This window comes from Lissotriton vulgaris, unplaced genomic scaffold (assembly GCF_964263255.1).
Source record: "Lissotriton vulgaris unplaced genomic scaffold, aLisVul1.2 SCAFFOLD_1179, whole genome shotgun sequence".
Lineage (NCBI taxonomy): Eukaryota > Metazoa > Chordata > Amphibia > Caudata > Salamandridae > Lissotriton > Lissotriton vulgaris.
In genome coordinates, this window is record NW_028246015.1 from 397,555 (window position 1) to 421,878 (window position 24,324).

The following is a 24,324-nucleotide window of genomic DNA, read 5'->3' on the forward strand; positions in this document are numbered from 1 at the left end:
ATCTCATGGAATATCGCAGGGTTAAAATAAAAAAACAAGCATTTGCAATGCAATAGGTCTCGCATTAGGAAAGTTTGACCTATTGGTATTGTAAATGTCAATTTTTTTTATTTATGTGGTGGTTTTGATAATAACGAAATTAATAGCTTTGTCATTTACAATGCCAATAGTTATAACTTTTGCAAATGTGACACCTATAGCATTTGTAATGCAATATGTTTTGTATTTACGTGACTTAGATGTATTGATATTACAAATAACAATGGCTTTTAATTTTTTTAAATAATTAATACTTAAATACAAGTTATTGTAATTTATTATGGCAATAGCTTAAACTTTTGTAAATAACTTTTGTGAAGATTATGTTCAGTGTATTTTATTGGGACAAAAATCGAAGAACAGAAGTGAAATATTAACATCTTTTTGTGACATTTGTAATAAAGTTTGAAACATTGAGAGAACACATTTGAACCAGTTGTTGTTGAATGGTTGAACAGATTAATGCTGTGGTGGCACTGAGTGATGTTGTGGTGGTGATGAGTGATGCTGTGGCGTTCAGTGTTGCTGTGGTAGCACATAGTAATGTTGTGGTGCCTTGGAGTGATGCTGTGGTGGTGATGAGTGATGCTGTGGTGGTGCTTAGTGATGCTGTGGTGGTGCTGAGTGATGCTGTGGTGGTGCTGATTGATGCTGTGGTGATGCGATAGATAGAGTGAGTGCGATAGATAGAGTGAGTGCGATAGATAGATAGAGTGAGTGCAATAGATAGAGGGAGGGCGATAGATAGAGGGAGGGCGATAGATAGATAGATAGATAGATAGATAGATAGAGTGCGATAGATAGATAGATAGAGGGAGGCCGATAGATAGATAGAGGGAGGGCGATAGATAGAGGGAGGGCGATAGATGACAGACAGAGGGAGGGCAATAGATAGACAGAGGGAGGGCGATAGATAGACAGACAGAGTGAGGGCAATATATAGAGTGAGGGCGATAGATAGAGTGAGGGTGATAGATAGATAGATTGATAGAGTGAGGGGCGATAGACAGAGCGAGGGCGATAGATAGTGTAATTATGTGGCATGTAATTATGTGGCACTGAGTGGTATTTGGAGTTTAAGTTGCATTGAGTGCAGTGTAATTATGTGGCGTGTAATTATGTGGCACTGATTGGTATTTAGAGTGTATGTTGCATTGAGTGCAGTATGATTATGTGGCATGTAACTGTGGCACTGAGTGGTATTTGGAGTGTTTGTTGCGTTGAGCGCAGTGTAATTATGTAGCTTATAATTATGTGGCACTGAATGGTATTATGATGAGTGTATGTTGTATTCAGTAGAGTGTAATTATGTGGTGTGTAATTATGTGGCACTGAGTCATATTTGGAGTGTATGTTGCGTTAAGCGCAGTGTAATTATGTAGCATATAACTATGTGACACTGAGTGGTATTGTGTGGAGTGTGTGTTGCATTCAGTAGACTGTAATTGTGTGGCATGTAATTATGTGGCACTGAGTGGTATTGTTTGGAGTGTATGTTGCATTGAGTGTAGTGTAATTATGTGGTGTTTAATTATGTGGCAATGAGTTGTATTTAGAGTGTATGTTGCATGGAGTGCAGTGCAATTGTGTGGCATGTAACTGTGGCATTGAGTGGTATTTTGAGTTTATGTTGCATTGAGTGCAGTGTAATTATGTGGCAGGTAATTATGTGGCACTGAGTGGTATTTGGAGTATATGTTGCATTGAGTGCAGTGAAACTATGTGATGTGTAATTATGTGGCACTGAGTGGTATTTGGAGTGTATGTTGCATTGACTCCAGTGTAATTATGTGGCATGTAATTATGTGGCACTGAGTGGTTTTTGGAGTGTATGTTACATTGAGTGCAGTGTAAATATGTGGCGTGTAACTATGTGGCACTGAGTTGTATTTGAAGTGTATGTTGCATTGAGTAGAGTGTAATTATGATGCGTGTAATTATGTGGCACTGAGTGGTATTATGAGGAGTGTATGTTGTATTCAGTAGAGTGTAATTGTGTGGCGTGTAATTATGTGGCACTGAGTGATATTGTTTGGAGTGTATGTTGCATTGAGTGCAGTGTAATTATGTGGCACTGAGTGGTATTTGGAGTGTATGTTGCATTGAGCGCAGTGTAAATATGTAGCATATAATTATGTGGCACTGAGTGGTATGAGGCGTGTATGTTGTATTCAGTAGAGAGTAATTGTGTGGCGTGTAATTATGTGTCACTGAGTGGTATTGTTTGGAGGTATAGACCTAGGAACGCCGGGAAAAGGGCTCCGCTCTTCTTGCTGTGATTAATATAACTACTACTATTCCCACCCAGTACTAGTTTCTGCATCATTTTGCAGAATTGTTCATTTTTAACTTGTGTGAGGTATTTGGAGTGTATGTTGCGTTGAGCGCAGTGTAATTATGTAGCATATAATTATGTGGCACTGAGTGGTATTTTGTTGAGTGTGTGTTGCATTCAGTAGAGTGTAATTGTGTAGCGTGTAATTATGTGGCACTGAGTGATATTGTTTGGAGTGTATGTTGCATTGAGTGCAGTGTAATTATGTGGCACTGAGTGGTATTTGGAGTGTATGTTGCGTTGAGCGCAGTGTAATTATGTAGCATATAATTATGTGGCACTGAGTGGTATGAGGCGTGTATGTTGTATTCAGTAGAGAGTAATTGTGTGGCGTGTAATTATGTGTCACTGAGTGGTATTGTTTGGAGGTATAGACCTAGGAACGCCGGGAAAAGGGCTCCGTTCTTCTTGCTGTGATTAATATAACTACTACTATTCCCACCCAGTACTAGTTTCTGCATCATTTTGCACAATTGTTCATTTTTAACTTGTGACTTAAATTGTTTTTAACGATACTGTATTTTTAAACGATTTAGGGATTAAAAATACTGTCAACTTCTTACCGCTTCTGCCACGCATAATAGCACCAGGTCAACCGCTGATTCTTCGGTTTGTTTCTTTGGAAGGCGCGCCAAAGGCAAGCCCGTCTGCGCCCGTCCGCGCACGACAGTGCCCAGGGCCCAGTCCCCCTGGACCAAAAGGGACCAACATCACATACTCAAGACATCAGCTTATGGCAATAAGGACACCGGAAATAGATCGATGTGGCCACTGCATCGACCCCGCATCTAGAGCCCACCCTTGTCCCAATTGCAAAGTCCTAATCACTAAAACAAAGCCCGCACCTCTAAACGAAGTTAAAGACACAGAATATAAACTACTCCTAGTAAACTGCAGATCAATGCCAAAACACCAAACAGAATTAAATATTCTAATAAGAGAAGAGGAGGCGGAGGCCCTTTTCCTTACTGAAACATGGCTACACAATTACTCAGGCCCAGATGTGGCGCCAACACTCCCCCCAGGATATCATATACGACAGGAAAACAGGGAAGGGAGGAGGAACGGCCATAATCATGAAAGACCACATAAAAGGCCGCATAGAGCCAGACATTGCATTGGACTGCGAGAGTATGAGTTTCACATTATCCTTCACACACACCTGCTCGATATCCGGGATACTGATATATAGACCCACTGGCCCCTGCAGAAGGTTCATTGAATCACTTACCGATCTAACAGCAGCCAGGGCAAATATAACCACAAATTTCATCATTATAGGAGATCTTAATCTACATCTTGAAGACCCCAAGAATTCAGAGGCATGCAACCTGACCCAAGACCTTCTAGCACTTCAAATGCGACAACGAGTAACCAGCCCAACCCACAGTAAAGGACACTTACTAGATCCAGTATTCTCGAACATGAACCATCTAGAGACGCAGGAACCCGTCCCCATTCCCTGGTCGGACCATTTTGTAGTCCCCATAAGCTGGAAAACACCGCACCCCCCACTAGATTACCAACCATTGAAAGAATGGGACAGAGCATGGGCAAAAATCACCCCAGAAACATGGACAGAGCAACTAACATCCACCTACCCTAGTAGTGCCACAGAACCCACTAGTACATGTGAGAAATATAATGAGTGGATCACTGCTTCTCTTGATGCAACCATCCCACATAAGTGGAGGGCAAAGAGATCCTCTAACAAAAAATCACCATGGTACACCCAAAATATTCGGGAACTCAAACAAAAATGTAAAACACTTGAGAGGGCATGGAGAAGGAACTTCTGCCTAAAAAAAAAAAATACAAAGAGGCGATAAAAATGTATCAAACAGAAGTAAGAAAGGCACAGGCACTTTATTTTGCGGAAAGGATCAAGGGAGCAACTAACGCCCCTCGAGAAATAGCAAGAATAGTGAAAACACTATCCTCAGACCCACAGCCGGAAGGGTCCAAAGAAGGAATCCCCCAGAGATGTAATGAAATTGCGGAATTCTTTAACAACAAAATACTCAACATATACAATCTGTTTCAACCCCACAGGATAAGGAGGACTCAGTTCGCCCCAATACACTCAATGGACCAGACACTCCTAATGGAGCAGGTAATCTAGGGAGTATGGAAGACATACCGATCATGGATCTTACCACCCTGGATAACATTTTTAGGAAAATCAAATCTGGGTCGCCTAGCGACCCAGCCCCCGTACACATGTTTAAAAAAGTTAAAGAAACTATCCTCCCGGTTCTCCTAGAAATGCTCAACCTATCCCTGACCACAGCAACAGTACCGGTAAGATGGAAACAGGCGATGGTGAGGGCTTTCATAAAAAAGCCAAGCCTTAATCCAGATAACTGGGGGAACTACAGACCAGTTTCACTCTTACCATTTGTTATGTTATGTTATGTTAATATAATTTATACCGCGCGCAGCTGCCCCAGCAAAGGGGCTTCCCGGCGCTAAGACAGCCAATAAGCCAGCTACCAGGTGGAGTGGAGGGTAGCAGTGGCAGGTACAGAGCAGAGATTAGGGCAGATAAAGCACCCTTCTGAACAAAAGGAGGTCGTCAATAGCCCGGATGTGGACTGGTAAAGATTTCCAGAGCTTCACTGCTAAGTAGCGGAAGGAGCGCCCTCCGGCTCTGCAATGTGTAAAGCATGGGACCGTGACCAGACCTTGACCTTTGGACCTCAAGGAATGTAGAGGGACATAGGGGGTCAGCAGATTCTCCAGAATTTTGGGAGTGGACTGTTTAAGAATTTTAAAGGATAGACATAATGTCTTGAACTGTATCCTTTGGGCCATTGGGAGCCAGTGGAGCTTCCATATGGTTTCCTTCACTGAACAAAACCTAGGTAGGCCAACCAAGGCTCTGGCTGCAGCATTCTGTATGCGCTGCATCCCGTGATTTCCGCCTGATTTGCCCCCAATAAGAGGGAGCTGGCGTAATCCAGCCGAGACCCAATGGAAGCCTGGATTATGAGTTGCCAGGTAGGTGCATCGAAGAATTTCAGAATAGGTCTGATTACACGTAAAATGCCAAAGCACGTGGCTGCCACTTTTTTGGTGTGGCTGGAGAAGCTGAGGGTGGGATCTAGCCAGACTAGATTTTTTACCTCTGTCACCGGGATGGGAGTCTAACCCAGAACTGTAGGCCACCATTGATCGCCCCACAGCTCGTCATTCTTACCGACGATCAGGACCTCCGTTTTACTGGCATTTAACTGACAGCAGTTAGCTGTCATCCAGCCAGCCACTGCGGCCAGCACCTCCCTGAACCTGCAGGCCTCAGAGACTGAGGCACTCCCTGCTCAATAGGATGGACTTGGGATTGAAACGGAGGGGTGGCTACCCGAAATGATCGACCAGTAAGAAATGATCTAAACCACTCTAGGGCCAGGCCGGTGATCCCTGCCTCTTCCAAGCGACGAAGCAGAACCGTGTGCAAAACCGTGTCAAACGCGGCACTGAGATCAAGGAGAACCAGTGCCGCCGTTTGACCGGAGTGAAGCACGGCACGCAGATGTTCTGTTATCGCAAGGAGGGCAGTCTCTGTACTATGGCCTGCCCGAAATCCATTCTGGAAAATATCCATGATGTTATTTTGTCTGGAGATATTTGGTAAGTTTGTTATTAGCATGGGCTTCGGCCACTTTAGCCGCCCAGGGAAGAAAGGAGATTGAGCGGTAGTTCTCGGGCTTACTTGGATCTAGCGTGGGTTTCTTAAGAATCAGGGTGATGGAGGCTTGCTTCCATCTAATGGGCACAATACCTGAGGCAAATGAGGCGTTGATAAGCTGCCCCAGAGGAGGCAAGCACAGCATGGCAGAGTCTCTAAACTGTGCCGGCCTAAGCGGATCAGCAGGGGAGCCGGATTTTACCTGAGCCGCTAGTTTATCAAATTCGGTTTCTGACACCTCAGGGAGAATGGTAAGCTCGGAATTGGTAAGGGGACTGGGCATCGGCCATACATTTGAGGGACCAATGTTCGGGAATGAACGGTAGATGTTACGGACCTTTTCTAAGAAGAAGGTGGCGAGGTCTTCGCAATGTGACTCTGACGAGACCTCAGACACTGGGACTCTTTTGGCGGTTAGATCTTTAAGAATTTTAAAAACCAGCTTGGTCGGATTGGAACTGCGTTTGATCTCACGGGAGTAATAAGCCGCACGGGCCCTGCAGATGGCTTTGTGGTAAGTTTTTACTGTATCTAGGTATAATGATTTCTTCTCAGGGTCATAATTTTTTCGCCAGTCTCTTTTCGCCTTTTTACAGGATTTTTTGAGAAACAAAATGGCGTCGTCATACCAAGGATTAGGTTCTAGGGTGCGGCATTTGCTCCGAGTGACTGGAATCAAGGCGTCAAGGGCCCTAGTGATCCAGTCACAGAAGAGGTCATAGCCAGACTCTACTTCGCGGAATGGGCTGAGAGGGTATTCCGTAAGGAGACGATGGAAGTCTGCCAGTTTCAGCTTACTCCAGGGGCATTTAAAGATGATTCTGTCAGTATTAGAGAATGGAGGGTCCGAGACTGGAAGGGATAGCTCCACAAGAAAATGATCAGACGATGCCACCGGGGTAGGCAGCTGGACGCTTGCTGTTGTTAAGTTAGTGAATATAGGATCTAGAATATGCCCACCCACATGAGTAGGATTAGAAACCAACTGATGAAGCTGGAATGCTGCAAGGTCGGCGAGCAAGCCGCCAATGGTGGGAGTCTGGGCTAAATCAAAATGCAAATTAAGGTCACCAAAAATATTAAAATTAGCCACTCCTAAATTTGTCAGTAAAATCATAGAGAAACATGTGAATACGATACTTTCCAACTATCTAGAAGCAAGAGACATCCTCCACAGATCACAGACAGGTTTTTGCTCCAACCATGGGACTGAAACAGCTCTCCTAATGGTAATGGAGGAAGCTAGAAAAGTACTGGATCAAGGAGGAACAGTGGCAGTGATCCTACTGGATCTTACGGCCGCATTTGATACGATTAACCACAGTATCTTACTAGATAGGCTCGGAGAGATAGGAATCGGAGGAAGGGCCTTAGAGTGGGTGAAGTCCTTCTTATCTAACAGAACCTTCCAAGTATTTGAAGGCAGGCACAAATCAAGAGAGATTCCTCTCACGTGCGGAGTCCCGCAGGGCTCCTCTCTTAGCCCCACTCTTTTTAACGTATACCTAAAACCACTAGCAGAGATAGCACAGCCGTATGGTGTGACTATAGTCACGTACGCAGAAGATACCCAGCTGGTGGTAGCCCTGGAACACGCAAAGGAAAACCCCATTGACCTTAAATCTTGCCTGGAACAAGTAGTCACTTGAATGGAACAATCGTTCCTCAAACTCAATGGAGACAAAACGGAGCTAATGATCCTGGGAAACAAGACCGAAACGCACACAAATATAAACTGGCCCAGTCACCTCGGCCCCAACCCCCAGCCTAAAGAGAAGATCAAAAGCTTGGGAATCTGGCTAGACAAGGAACTCCAACTCAGCCATCAGGCAGTCACAGCAGCAGCCACCTGCTTTGGCATCCTAAAACAAATCAGAAAGATTCTTCCACTTCTCCCGGACACTGTACGTAGAACCTTGGTACAATCTCTGATTCTACCCCGGCTAGACTACTGCAATTCACTCTACCTTGGAACCCCGAAAACCACAATCAGGAAATTACAAATAGTTCAAAACGCAGCAGCCAGACTACTCCACAATATCCCAAGCAGACAACCAGCGAAACCAGAACTAATTGCTTTGCACTGGTTACCCATTGCAGATCGCATCAAATTCAAAGCACTATGCATTGCTCACAAAAGGCTCTGGAATACAGACCCAAAAATAAACAATACCCTCCTCACCTTCCACCGCCCCTCATGTCATCTGAGATCTGCCAGCCTCTTCCAATCTAGGATACCGAAAACAGAGAGAGCAAGAGCCGGTGGACGTATGTTCTCCTATAAAGTAGCTATATTTTGGAACTCTCTCCTGACCAATCTCAGATCCAACCCCAACCTCCTTACGTTCAGGAAACAACAAAAAAAACAGAGCTATTCCAGAACAGTGTCTAGATCCCCTATATCCTGTCTTGTCTATCGCATGATAGCGCTGGGATGCCTGAGGGTAGCCATGCGCTCAATAAGAATTAATAATAATAATAATAATAATAATATGTTGCATTTTAATTACGTAGCATATCATTATGTGGCACTGAGTGGTATTGTGTGGAGTGTGTGTTGCATTCAGTAGAGTGTAATTATGTGGTGTGTAATTATGTGGCACTGAGTGGTTTTTGGAGTGTAAGTTGCATTGAGCGCAGTGTAATTATGTAGCATATCATTATGTGGCACTGAGTGGTATTGTGTGAAGTGTGTGTTGCATTCAGTAGAGTGTAATTATGTGGCATGTAAGTATGTGGCACTAAGTGGTATTTGGAGTGTATGTTGCATCGAGTGCAGTGTAATTATGTGGCGTGTAACTATGTGGCACTGAGTGGTACTGGGAGTCTATGTTGCGTTGAGCGCAGCGTAATGATGTGGTGTGTAATTATGTGGCACTGAGTGGTAATTGGAGTATATGCTGCATTGAGTGAAGTGGAATTATGTGGCGCTGAGTGGTATTTGGAGTGTATGTTGCATTGAGTGCAGTGTAATTATGCGGCGTGTAATTATGTGGCACTGAGTGGTATTTGGAGTGTATGTTGTGTTGAGCGCAGTGTAATTATGTAGCATATAATTATGTGGCACGGAGTGGTATTGTCTGGAGTGTATGTTGTATTCAGCAGAGTGTAATTATGTGGCATGTAATTATGTGGCAATGAGTGGTATTTGGAGTGTATGTTGCATTGAGTGCAGTGTAATTATGTGGCGTGTAACTATGTGGCACTGAGTGGTATTTGGAGTGTATGTTGTGTTGAGTGCAGTGTAATTATGTAGCATATTATTATGTGGCACTGAGTGGTATTGTCTGGAGTGTATGTTGTATTCAGCAGAGTGTAATTATGTGGCGTGTAATTATGTGGCAATGAGTGGTATTTGGAGTGTATGTTGCATTGAGTGCAGTGTAATTAAGTGGCGTGTAATTATGTGGCACTGAGTGGTATTTGGAGTGTATGTTGGATTGAGTGTAGTGTAATTATGTGGAACTGAGTGGTATTTGGAGTGTATGTTGCATTGAGTGCAGTGTAATTATGTGGCACTGAGTGGTATTTGGAGTGTATGTTGCATTGAGTGCAGTGTATTTATGCAGCGTGTAATTATGTGGCACTTAGTGGTATTTGGAGTGTATGATGTGTTGAGCGCAGTGTAATTATGTAGCATATAATTATGTGGCACTGAGTGGTATTGTCTGGAGTGTATGTTGTATTCAGCAGAGTATAATTATGTGGCGTGTAATTATGTGGCACTGAGTGGTATTTGGAGTGTATGTTGCATTGAGTGCAGTGTAATTATGTAGCGTAAAATTATGTGGCACTGAGTGGTATTTGGAGTGTATGTTGCATTGAGTGCAGTGTAATTATGTGGCACTGAGTGGTATTTGGAGTGTATGTTGCATTGAGTGCAGTGTAATTATGTAGCATATAATTATGTGGCACTGAGTGGTATTGTCTGGAGTGTATGTTGTATTCAGCAGAGTGTAATTATGTGGCGTGTAATTATGTGGCAATGAGTGGTATTTGGAGTGTATGTTGCATTGAGTGCAGTGTAGTTATGTGGCGTGTAATTATGTGGCACTGAGTGGTATTTGGAGTGTATGTTGCATTGAGTGCAGTGTAATTATGTGGCACTGAGTGGTATTTGGAGTGTATGTTGCATTGAGTGCAGTGTAATTATGTAGCATATAATTATGTGGCACTGAGTGGTATTGTCTGGAGTGTATGTTGTATTCAGCAGAGTGTAATTATGTGGCGTGTAATTATGTGGCAATGAGTGGTATTTGGAGTGTATGTTGCATTGAGCGCAGTGTAATTATGTGGCGTGTAATTATGTGGCACTGAGTGGTATTTGGAGTGTATGTTGCGTTGAGTGCAGTGTAATTATGTAGCATATAATTATGTGGCACTGAGTGGCATAGGTGTGTGGAAGAGGGCTGTAACAAGAGTGAGAGGTGGTGTGCGAATGGGGGTAAAGAAGGAAACAAGTGCTGGAACCGACTAGCAAGAGGGAAGGGGAGGCAGTGAAAGGGCAGTGAGCCACTAAAAGCAAAGAGAGCACTGGTGCGTGCATGGAAGGAGAGGCACGAGACCATGGCATAACCGGTTCAGCAGTCCCCATAAGGACATGGACAATTTATTAACACTGACTGAATTTCTTGATAATTCGTGTAAAGGATATTATCTTGTTGTAGGTGGTGATTTTAATATGACCCTCAAACCTATTGATTATATTCAATATCTGGTACAGGAGTAAGAGCAAGCCAGAGGTATTTAAAAGCTTCAAAAGCCAGCACTGAAAAGAATCTCAAAGGTTGGTCAGCAAGTATTGTAATTTACACTTACCAATGGGGTTCCGGTTTGTAATGGATGGACTCCTTCAGATGAGGAGGCCAAAACCACATTTAAAAGGGGCAGTATTAGGAGCAGAATTGATTTCATTATGGTAGATCGCGATTTATGTTCCAACTAGATTACCCGTCGCGCGTTGCTGCGATCTCAGAAGAAAGGAAATTTAAGGAAACTTGTTATGATAACATTCAATTTACATTGTGTCATTTTTATTGAACCTTCTTCATTTTAATATGGAAAACATTTCAAAGTGTTGTTTTAATTCTTTTTTTTTATTCGAGTGCTTGTGGATACACAATATTTTTTGGTTTTCCGTCTGGTGCGTAGACAAATAAATCAGAAGGTTTTCCGACGCGTGAGCTGGCCACATACAGTTGTCCATGTGAGAAGCACGGATTCCCCAAATCTAGTCCACACACTTGCAGCGATTGTACTTGTGCTTTGTTGATGGTCATTGCAAAAGCGATTCGCACCGGAAAGTGTAAACGTTCAGTATTGGAAAGATTGAGGGCCCTGGGTGTCCGCGGGCCGATCTTTAACAATTTTTTCTTTTTTTGCCAGAAACCTTCGCAGGAGTGTTCTCAACAACTTCCCAAAGTTTCATGCCGATCGGATGAATGGTGTAGTAATGCATAAAGGACAAACGGACATACTTTGGTTTTTATATATATAGATAGATATCCACAATATGACTGTCCTGGACAGAGAAGACAGTGATCACAATGCACTGTTTTTGGAGCTATCAGGCATTATCCTTCCGCAACATCAAATACGCTCAGTAGCAGCCCCTATTATTACATCTAATAATAAAAGTAGAATAAAATGGCCCCAGATAATTTCTGATGAGACGCTTCTATCATCAATTTACAAAGAGGTAGCTGAGGCTTTAGTTGTATTGGAAAATCAAGAACCATACGAAGGCATCACTCTGTTCACCTTTTTGCATTTATCCTCCAATAAAAAAGCTATTGTAAGCAAACAGTGTAACTCTAAAATATCTACTGTTAAAGTTGCTCAATTGTACAATGCAGATTGCAAACAAAACAAATGAGCTCTATCTAGGGCAGTCAATACAGGAACAATGGTCGATATAATCAATTCAAGAAGAGTCTATAAGAGAACACAGTGCAAGGCCAAAAGGGTATGGGTAGTAGAAAATTGGCACATTTTGGTTGAGGCATCAAGAATGAAGGGCTCCCAGACTTTTTCGCACTCATTATCCAAAGGCCTTAAAGAGACAGTTAGCTAAACAAATTCTCACATACAACCAGAAGCGTGGGAAAAGCATTTTCTGAGCCTGTTCTCAGGGGAGGTGCCCTTGTTGGAGGATGATATAGTTGTGATTAATACGGACCCCTCATAGGGCACTGTGTGGAAGAAGTTTACTCTTCACTGGAGGTGAATATTAATGCATTTTCATCTCTACAGTCAGGAAAGGCCCCAGGATTAGACTGGATGCCTGGCGACCTATATTGCTCAGAACCTAGTATATGGGCCCCCTTACTCCATTCAGTATATTCAGCTATTACATGTGGTGGGGATATCCCTGACTCATGGAAAGGTGCTGAAATTCTTCCCATATTTAAAAAGGGCAACAAGGGAGACCCGGGAAGCTATAGATCTATTAGCCTATAGATGTATCCCACATACCGTTCGGTTAAGTGATATTAACGCACCTCCAAGGCTGGATGGGGGACTCCTGTATAGTTCCTCATCTGCAGGCCGGTTTTAAATCCTCTACGAGTACCCTAGATCAGGTGTTTCGGTTTTTACTATTAGTTTGGAAGGAGGTAACTATTCTGAAGGGCCATTTGTACGTCGTATTTGTTGATCTGAAAATGCCGTATGACTAAATAGAGCGTTCAAAGCTATGGGTTGCCTTAAGTGATCTCGGTCTTCTGGGAGGGTGGGGGGGGGGGGGGGGACAGGGAGAGGGGGATGTGCTCCACTCCTGGTCCGATTGCATACATAAAAATTATGTCAAAGTCAGATGAAATACAGTTCGTAGCCTAACAAAAAACATCCCAGTGTTAAAAGGGGTACGCCAAGGTTATTTCTCATCGCCAACTTTGTTCACATGAAAGGGATTATTAAAGAATTCCATGACTGCGGAGGGGATCCACCAACACTGGCGAGCAAACAAATCCCTTGTCTTCTTTTGTAGACAATACGCTGCTTATTTCTAAAACCCCTGCAGGGATCTAGAAAGTACTAAGTTTGCAACTGCCTGCAAAGAAAGAGGATTATAAATAAACTGCTGAAAGACCAAGTTCATGATGTTTAACCCTTATAAGCCTACAAAGAATAAACTGAGGCTAGACACCCAAAGGTTAGACCAGGTCAAGGTATTTGATTACTTGGGGGTTAGAGTAGGTGAAAACCTGTCTTGGATTCCCCAAATACAAAAGAGGGTACTATCTCTGCAACATGTAGATTATGCTATAATTAAGGAAGCCAACGTTTCCCCTTTCCATCCCATTTCTCCAATTTTAGAAATACATCGGGTGAAGGGAATGGGTGCAGCTTTATAAGGGGCAGAATTGTGGGGGATGGAACAATGGAACCAATTAGAAGTTTCAGAAAACAAATTTTTACGAGCCGCCATAAACCTTCCAAGGAATACACCATTATTACCACTCCGTTTAGACTTTGGTCTAAGGTCTATTGCCTATTATGCTGTCCTGAAGGTGCTTGCTTTCTGGTTTAGACTCTGCACCAGCAAGACGCAGATTCCTGTTAAGGAGGAATGGAGGAACTTTTAACCTATCATACTCAAAGTGGGCGCATGGTATGGTTTAAAAAAGTAAAGGGTTGGCCCTATAAACTGGGACTGGGTTTTATGTGGGAGAATTCGAAATCTATCCCTGAAAAAATAGGGTCTCTTTTAAAAAAGAGATTTAGGGAGTTAGTTGATTCCTCATGTATTGAAGCTAGGACCACCAGTTCCCCACCACAACGTGTTTTCTAGATATTAAAAGTTGTTTTAAGCTTGAATCTTATAGGTCCACTTCATATACGGTTCAGAACTGGGGCTCTTCCATTAAAAACGCTGAGAAGAATCTGGAAGAATGCATCTGTAATTTCCTTTTGCCCCCTCGGTAATGATAGCCTTGAAACATAAGTGCACTTTATATTTTTCTGTCTGTTTTATGCAAAACTGAGGAAAATCTGGATGATTCCAGCTTGTCGTGTGTTATCTTTCTCACGTCCTAAAGAAGCAATGTGTGTCACATTACTGTGAATGGGTTGGTTGTTGTGGGATGTGTATTGCTTCTCGACAATGAGCCAAAGGGAGCCTAGGTCTAAGGGGAGAGGGTTGTCCTGACAGGATGGCTGTGGAAAAGCTGTGCCTTACACTGTGTACAATTCAGAGGGCCCTGCCTGCAGTACATCTGTAAGAACCTGACATAATGCCTGCCCTTGCTTCTGCACACTAGGCAGTTAGTTTTAAGTAAGGACTAAAGGGATGGGAAGAACTGACCAGGGCCAACTTTTGGGGTAAAACAGGGAATTCCTGCCACACAAAGGCTGACACCTGGTAAAATAAATTGGACATTCAGAGCCACTTATCAGAAAATTTCTGGACCTGTGTGAGAGTCAGAAGACACACATCCTGCTGACAGAAGGTCTGTCCTGTTGTGGGAATGACTGCCTTGTTGTCTGAAAAAGGAGGATTGGATCTGCTTGCCTTGATCCCACAGAGGGAATCCAAGGGACAGTCTGACCTCCTGTTTGAGCTATAGGGAAACAACAAGCTTCGAGAAGCTTCCTTGCAACTGCCCAGATGACCACCAACTGGACTGGCCTGAACTTGCCTCAGCCCTGTAGCTAGCCTCTGATTGATCAGGACCTGATACACAAGATTCCCCTATGTCCTGGACTACTGGCTAGCATTAGTGTGAGTGACCTTCTCCTTGTGAAAAGGCGAAAATTCTAAAGTTTGGGCTCCTTACAACAGTGAAGTGATATCTTCACACCAAAATTCAACTGCTGCAGTGACTGCCAATGCAAAACTCCAGCAGAACCTACTAAGGCAACGAAGTGGAGTGCAGTGGTGGAGTCGGTCATGAATAAAGGATGGATCATTGCTACAACAGGTGCAGTAACACAAGCAGAGATTGGTAGGAAATGTGCTTTAGTACTAGAAGCAAAAGTAGAGAGATCATATGATGTAAAATAATTTTGAAACAAGGAAGACCTATGACCAAGGCAAACTGCCATTTTCTTGATGAGCTTAAACTGTGAAATGTCACATTTATGAGGGCTGAAAGAGACATTATTACCATAATCCAGTCTTGAGGATATTACAGCCTAGACAGCAATGATGATAATAAATATGACATTTCCTCAGAACTTTCAGTATAAAGTAACATGTGGATTTCAATTTGGCAACTTGGACCTGGAATGTGAGGGAACTGTCAAATATAATGTTCAAGTTCCTAGTCTGAGCACCAGCAGAAGGAGTGGGGCTTACACAAGACGCTCACTAGTCATCTGACCAGGAAGAAGAATTGACAGGGAAGATAAGCACCAAGGTTTCATCTGAATTAAGCTGTAAGGGTTTGTCATGTATCAAAGCTCATACACCAGCCAAACATAGATTTATTTTACTAGGTAATGGTGAAGATTTGGAATAGAAGTGAAGAGGGAAAAACAGCTGTCTGTCATAAATGTAACAGTAGAAGCCAATGCCATGCTTGCTGATCAGACCAGCAACAGTGGCCAAGTAGAGAACAGAAAAGTGACAGATGCAGGCCTGAGCACTAAGGCATGAGGCACACCATAGGAATCAGAGTGAAATGAAGATTGAAGGGTGAAAGGTAATGAGGTCAACCAAAGCTTTCTCCAAAGAGGGGAGTAACAATAGCTTGTTTCAAAAGGGAAAGGACTTGATCAGACATTAATTAACAAGATTTTACAGGTGTCCGTAATCGCTTGACCAAGAATGTGAAATATGGGCTTGAGGATTCCAAGTAGACATGTATATAAGGGGGGGACCAGATGGTGCATAGCCTTGCTTGGATTTTCTCTACCATAAAAGGGGGTTGGCTGTGAGAATTGTACTGCTATCAGGAGGTAGATGTCCGGGAGAGAAAACATTGATGGACAATGGACAACCTAATTGATTATTTATTTCTATTGTTCTATAGAAATAGCTAGCGTGTTGCTCTCTGAGGTTTTCTGAGACAGGGATCTTAGTTGAGGGGCAGACAATCCAGGAAGGATTATTGATGATTCTTGTTGGGATGGAAAAGTCCTTTGAATGGTGAGGGATGTGTACCCCAGCCCTGAGTGCCCCAGCTGCCTGGATATCTGGTCCAGAGGTAATGATCCTTTATCATGGGCAAACACAGATCATATTTGTGTGCCATGGTCTAATCCTGTGTCATGGTAATGTGGTTTAGTTAGAAAGGGAGGGCAGACCAAGTGCTACCCACAGGGTAGTAGAAGGCTACTACCCTTATCTGGAGTTAAATGACACAAGCATGGTGGTGAGAGCATGCCTGTTTTTGTATTTCATAGTGATCAGCAGTGTGAACAGGCCTTTCTTACTTGTATCATGGGAGTGGCGCCTACTGGGGCACTCATGTAAAGTTTCATAGCTATGTAATTCGCTCACCCTTGGTCTGCATGGATTGTGTGTAGTGCTGGGAAGCATGTGATACATGTGTGTTGAGTGTGTGTGCTAGGATGTGTGTGTGCCTGTGTATTGAACATAACATGGAGTCCTGTGGGTTCCATTTTAGAAACACAGGACCTGGAAAGGCTAGTGGAGGTGAAGACTGTACCCCAAACTATTCCGTTATGTATTTCTGACATTCCTGCGGGATGACATGGGAACACACACTGAAAATAGGGGCGCAGAGTATCCTCTGTGCACATCAAAGGTCTATTTGATTCCCAGAAGAGTTACCGGTCAGTGGACCTGGACTCATTGCCAAAGAGAGCTGGGACTCAGAAGGTTGGCACTGTGGACTATGAACATACAACTCTCAGAGTTCATAGAGAAACACCAACTACTGGACAACACCCAATTTGGCTTCCGCAAGTACCATGGAACCGAAACTGCCTTAATAAAAGCAACAGAGGACATAAGAGTGATCCGGGACCAGGGAGGTACAGCAATACTGGTATTGATCGATCTGTCTTCAGCCTTCGACACGGTCGACCACAAGATCTTGGTTGACCGTGCCGAAAACCTGGGCATCCGCCACATGGCTAAAAATCTGCTTTCCTCCTTACTGGCGGGGAGATCACAGGTGGTCACATTGGTGCCCCTTCAATCACACAAGCTGTCACTACCGTGTGGGGTTCCCCAAGGCTCATCCCTTAGTCCGACACTATTCAATATCTATGTGTCGGACCTGGCCTCTGTCATAAAGGCCCATGGGATGAGCCTTACCTCATACACAGATGACACGCAGCTTGTGTTGGCCATCAACAGAAATGGAGAAAAGGTAGCAGAAAACTTCCAAGAGGGCATGCGGGCGATTGGAGAGTGGATGGCCTCCAATTGCCTACAGCTAAACTCTGAAAAAACGGAGGTCGTCATGTTTGGAAATCTCTCCCCCGGATGGTCAACCACCTGGTGGCCCCCTACGCACGGAACTCCACCTATACCAGTCCCCACCGTTAGAAATCTAGGGGTGACTTTTGACGAGAAACTAAATTTCATGGCCCACTCAAATAAAATAGCAGCAACCGCCCACCATAAACTCAGGCTGATCAAGAAAATCATGCCGTTCCTACCAACTATGGCAGGTAAGACGCTGGTAAGCGCCGACCTATTGTCATCTCTTGACTACTGTAACAGCTTATTAATCAACGCCCATGCAAGAGTGACCAACAAAATGCAGACCATCCGAATGCTGCAGCCCGTCTCCTGTCTGGAACCCCGAAGTTCTCACCAATCTCTGAGACAATAAGGGACCTGCATTGGCTTAAGATTAGGAACAGGATCAAGTTTAAAGCGCTGTGCATACTCTACAAAGCATTGCACAACTATGGTCCGCACTTCCTGAAATCCCAACTCAGGTTCCAGTAATCCACAAGATCGCTCCGATCCAACAACCTTAAACTCCTGGATATACCGCGAACAAAAACAGTCAACTGGGGCGATAGACACTTCCTAGTGGCAGCTCCCAGATTATGGAATTCCCTGCCAGCATCTATCAAAGACAGCCCCTCCTTGATGCATTTCCGCAGGAAAATAAAGACCTGGCTGTTTGATCAAGAATAGTTACAGGCTCAGCCTTCGGGAATACATGCACAGTTTCTAGCGCTGAGACGCCTACGGGCAATTTGTTCGGGCTGTACAAATGACAAAATAAATAAATAAATAAATCTTGAAAGAGAGGAACACTTAGTCATTTGAACCTTTATGAGGCATATTTCAGTGGTGGCTGGCAGTCAAGTGTAATCCCCGGATACTCACTTTGCCTGTGTTGTGGGCCACTTAGAAATGCAGTCACTCCCACTGTGGTAGACTATCCTCTTGACAAAGGGTGGTTCAGATGAAAGCTCTTCAAATGAGGACATCCACAGTCCAGATTTCAAGGGAGCAGACACTATATCATGTGTGTCTGGAGTTGGAATATAAACATTCGAGCATGAAACCAGCAAGTTGTTCAACAGCACTGTTCATCAGAAAAAAATATCACCACAATTTCTAGCTGCTTGACCAGCACTGGGGAACAGGGTCTCCCTGCTTGGCGAGGGTCCACTATCCAGAAAGTCTAGACCACTTGCTTTCAGCATGGAGCACCAGAATGATGCCTGCGTGCAAAGACCAGTGCACCCAGTGAAGAGGAGAGTGCTTGGAGGGAGAGAGGCCCATGGGTGAAATGATGCAGAATGGATCCCGGTGAGCGCAATGTGAGACGTCCGGTCCAGATCATACCACTGAGTGGATAAAGTCGGTAATGACCATATGTCATGTGGGGACCACCATGAAGTAAGGATGGTCGTCCTTGTGAAGAACCAATCAGCAACCCCTGTTTGACAGGAGGGGCTACAGCAGAACCATTCAGCGATCCCTGTTTGCCGGGGGTCACTGTGGAAGTAGGGCCATTGCTCTGGATCGTCTTGTCCAGGCTGCTGTGAGGAACACTTGACAATTGCGAGAAGCTGCAGAGTAGGATGTCCAACATTAAAAAGGTCCACCTGGAGGCTGAAGGGAAAAGACACCAAGAGGTAACAGAACCTCAGCATGGGAAGACTGGAGTCAACAAAGACACGCCCTTGTCCTGCCGCATTTGCCAGCTTCCTGCACAAAAATAATAATTAAAGATATTTTGTTTTTTCTATGTGTTCTGCACAGTGAAAGAGGAAAGAATTAAGAGAAACAAAAGTATTTCTCCTCGTTGCGCCACCTTATGCCTCCCCTGGGGAGATGTAGGATTCTGACGCATTCCGAGCTTCACAAAACACCTACAGCAACAGCCATGGAATGCTACTTTCACGCAGAGTTATGCGTGAAAAGGAAACATATTTACAAGGCAATGGAAAGTCACGCAGGGTGATTTTACATGGCCTTGCAATTATGAGTAAGCCCATTGCACTGCGTCAAAAAAAGTGATGGACCCTCGGCGCAATGGGCTTGTATATAATCCCTGAGCACATAGCAGTGTTGAAGTTGACTCTTCAAGCCAAATGTAGACTTTATTGCATGAAGACTAACAAGGGCCTCAGCAGTGATTTGCCTCCAGTATCGAATGGGCAATGGCCAATTTCACTAGAAACGGATGGAGGGACTCAGGAATACCACCCAGGATGCTGCAAGCATGACAACCTTAAGAGAGTGTGGCTATTATTTTTCATGTTGCCTTGGTGTGCTTATATTAAATTGTTACTTTCTTCAAACATGAAAGTATTTGACTTGGACAATCACCTTAATGCGGTTTCTGTTTGTACCTTATTGCGGTTACTGTTTGTACTGTTTATACACCTGCATATGCCTAACACTTCGATGAGTCTTGGACTGATTGACCCTCGCTACAACTGAGAGTCAAGTGCTGAAAGGGGTAGCCGGTGCCCCAGTTACACAGTACCCACAGTAGGTCAGGCCCCGGGGCGTAAGGAGTAAACCGCTTTAGCCCCCTTGTTTGGCCTAGTAACTGCTGCTTGCCTTCCGTCCCTCTGAAAAGTGTCCTGATAGTTCTGAAGTTTTAATTAATTAGATTAGGTTCTAGGAGCAGACACACAAAATAATACATTTAGTAGTCTTTCCTAATAGCAGTTCTATATAACCTCCTGGCAGACAGATATAAGGGTTATAAAAACAGTCAACAAATAAATCATAAGCATATTAAGGAACCGCTCTAGACGTTGTCATGGTTTTCAAGATCCACCACCCCTCTTATTCGCATAGACATTTTGAATTATATGATCCCAAGAAAATCTGCCATAGTAAATCTTCAAAATATTCAATCTTTATAGATTTTTCTTACCTCCATCTTTTATTGCTGGTAGCATTTCCTCTTTCAACTTAAAATCAGAATGTTTTGGGAACCCCTCAAAGTGTTTGGCCAGCAGCCATGACTTGGATAACACCATCTTGAAATGCCTGTGATACATCAATAGAAAAATCTGCCATTAGGGCATCAACTACAAGTTTAATGGCATGGAAGCTGCTTATTCAGACATATTCCAAGTAATAGGTAGGGTAGATGACAGCTGAGTCTGCTCAGTGGAAGTGGGGCAGGAGATCTGGGTTGTTTTCTTTGCATTGTTAGAGAAGCATTCTACAAACACAGAATTCTTGCACATACCGGCAAATATAAACAAACATATGGTGCATCAACGACTTCAGTTTAAGATACCTCCTTAAACATGTAACACATGCCTCATGTGTGCCAGGAGGCATATTCGGAGCAGCTGTTGTGATTTATAAAGATTTTCATTCATTCATTCATCTTGGAATTCTATAAAAAAGATTTCAGTATTAGAAGCACTAGTCAGTTTCCAAATTCTACCACCACCCGACCTCACTTCCCCTGATAACCTCACCTCCAACTACAACATAAAAATGCCAGAACTTCTTGACGCGTTCACCCCCTACAACTCAAGAAATCAAGCAGTATCTCTTCCAGATCCTGGTTTAATAAATATCTAAACAAACAGAGATGACAACTGGGACTTGCTGAAAGAACATGGAGACAACAACCCTCGCTGATCCATTTCTCTCTCCTCCCAGCTGAACATCTAAAATACAAAACACACATCTACAGAGAAAAATCCTCCGTCTTTCAAACCCAACTTGACCACTCCAGAAACCGACCCAAAGACATTTTCAACATCATCAAACAGCAAACCTCATCTTTCACACAACATTCAGTTATTGACTCTACCAAGCAGTGTGAAGAGTTCTCCAAATTCTTGTCTACAAAAATAGCAAACATCGAACTCTCACTGGACTCATCCATCTACTCACCCCATACCAAAGAGGCTCCCTCTAACAAAGAGGGTGCAGCCAGTGGTCACCTATAATGAATGGTGGTCCCCCAACTAACCTTCTCATTGAGCCAGCTCACCAACCACAACCTCATGTAACTGAAAAACTATGCAACCTGGACTGATTTTGAAAATATCTCAGAGGAAAAGATCTTTAAAATACTAGTTTGCATGAAGCTGACATTGCACCTCTATGACCCTGTTTCCCTCCTTGTTTGTCAAAAATCTCAGACACATCATCTCCCCTACATGAACTAAAATCATTAGTTCCTCCTTATCCAGCAGCTCCATGCCGGCCTGCCTCAAACTTGGCCAAGTAACCCCCATCATCAAAAGGCCAAACGCCAACCGGAATGACCTTAACAATTACAGGCCTATAACTAACCTCCCTCTCTTTGCTAAAAATAATGAAAAATGTGTATTCTCACAACTCAACAAAAATACAGCCTGCATGACACCTTCCAATCTGGCTTCAAGAAAGGCTGAAGTACACAGACTGCAATTCTGAATATCACTGATGACTTACACAGATTTCTTGATGGAGGTGAGGCTGCCTCCTAATACTTCTAACCTCTCAGCAGTCTTTCATACTATCAACCATAACATTCTCCTAAACACCCTCTCCCAGAGAACAGGCATCAGAGGTACTGTCCTTCATTGGTTTGCTCTCAGCTAATCAAACTAAATAAATTCCATCTAAACACCAGTTCCAGTCCCTCAAGGAGTTCCCCAAGGATCTATCCTATCTCCTGCCCTTTTCAACCTCTATATGGAACCCCTTGCAATGATCCTAAAACGAGACAGAATTGTCTATCATCTCTATGCAGATAACACCCACTCTACATTAAAATCTTGTCATCTAAAGACATACAGCACCTAAACAGCACTCACTCCATGGTGAGATCCTGGCTGACCAACAACCACCTAAAGTTCAACCCCAACACAACCAAACTCCTCTTCATCTAACCAAAAGGAAAGTCCCATCATGTGCACATCTGGTTTGATAACCTCAGTGCCTTAAACTACAAACTATCCATCGTCAACTCTGTTAAACCACTAGAGAATACACTTGACAGAAACCTGAACATGAACGAGCATATCAATCGCTCAGCAAAACTTCTACACGCTGAAACACAGAAAGAAAAATCAAAACTTTCATCCCCCTTGTAGATCGAAAGACCGTGGGGCAATTCTTAGTCCTCTCTAAGCTAGACTATGGTAATGCAACGATTACTGGCTCCCCAAAAACACACCATATCCATTTGAAAGACACACTCAACGAAGCAGCCAGAATACTCTCTGGAGAGAGTCGCTTCGACCGCATCACTCAAGAAACTCAACTGGCTATCAACCGAAGCAAGATATATATTCAAAACTGTCTGCATTACCCACAAAGCTTTCTACACTGAAAAACGAATCTACCATGTTAACAAACTGTCAAAAGCCAGCCAAAAGAGGCCTCTACAGAGCTCTAACACTACTCCTGATTCCGCCCAAAATTGAGAAAGAAAAATAGTTCACTCGTTCTTATTCTCTGAATGCTCATATAATCTGTAATGCTCTGCTACAGGAGTTACGTGACAATCAATCAGTCCTCCACTTCAGTAAAAATCTTATATTACTCGTTCTCAACAAATACCTAACCCCCCTCCAAATCAATTTGACTTGTCTTGATGCACCTTCCTCACATCAAAAAAAAACCTGAATATCACTACCTCTGAAAATAACTGTACCTCTATTCCTCCTACTTATGAAACACCCTACCATAACTACCTCTATATTATATCGTTCACATATCACACTGTCTATTGTACATTTCTATTGTATATTGTTCTTTGTATATTTCTTACTGCGTATGTAACTCTTGTAAATGCTGCCATGCAAACTCTTAAAAAAATTCTGATACCTATGGTTCAAGTTCGCACTTTACAAAACTCGAAAAATAAATAAATGAATAAAAATACTGATTGACCCTGTTACTGCATTAATGTTTTTTTTAAAGTACTTGTATAGCCACCCTCTAAGATCTATTATAAACTTACAGATAAACTTGAAAGAGATAATTTACATTAAACTACGCCTTCCTTCTTTCCTACGCAATGATTGTAGGTAATAATGTCCCTTAGAATAAATAGTTTGATGCTGTGCAACAAGTGTTACATTTTAATCTGGTCACATATTTATGACATGGATGTACGGCATTACAACGCGGGCTTTTACACCGCGTGCCATTACAATGCTGTTTTTACAACGCAAGTCATTACAAAGACTTGCGCTGTAAGGGCTGGATTGTGGAATAGTTTAATTTTCTATTCCAACTCCAGCCCACGTTACAGTAGGGAAGGTGTTGGAATAGAAAATTGACTATTCCCTATCCAATAGCGCCCTACAGCACAAGTCGTCGTAACGACTTGCGTTGTAAAGGCAGCGTCGTAATAGCAGCGCGGGGTAATGCCCATGTTGTTAAGGATGTTTCCCTTATGACATAGGGCATTAATAAGGGTTTGGTGGAGCGACTGCGGTAAACCGGCCGCCCTGCCACGTCTCAAAGGCAGGCAAGGGCAGTAGTGGATGGGCAGCTAAAAAGTGGGGTATATCCAAAAACAAACGTCATTCTAGTCTGCGGTCTGAATGCAGTTCTTAAACATCAAGAACTAGGTTGACCTAATATATTCAGATATTTCACAAAATATCCCATTACCCTTACCAAATTCCCAAACACATTCCATCCTATGACCTATAGAAACTTAAAAGTTCTCAACCCAGGTGCCTTTACTTTGATAGTCATTAATAATATTGTGGTTGTAATGTAGCACAGAACTGTGCCTTGCGAGGGCCTGAAAGAAAAAGACAATCCTGAAAAATGGAACACTGGCATATATTTGCTAAAAAAATAAAACAAATCTGTGTTTTAGGACAAAGTATTGTTCTTACATCAAAATGCCATTCTTTTTTTTTAACATTTGAGTTGATGTATCACAAGAAT

At 43.2% G+C, this 24,324-nt stretch overlaps 1 protein-coding gene across 1 annotated transcript in view; it reads right to left on the reverse strand.

Moving 5' to 3' along the window:
- The window catches only part of LOC147666168 (prostaglandin reductase 1-like), a 391,471-nt gene that overhangs the window by 358,539 nt on the left and 8,608 nt on the right, over positions 1-24,324 (reverse strand). The window contains exon 2 of the mRNA XM_086949249.1: positions 20,336-20,451. Within this exon, the coding sequence (XP_086805375.1) occupies positions 20,336-20,441 (106 nt within the window). The 5' untranslated portion in view covers positions 20,442-20,451. The remainder of the gene's footprint in view (positions 1-20,335; positions 20,452-24,324) is intronic.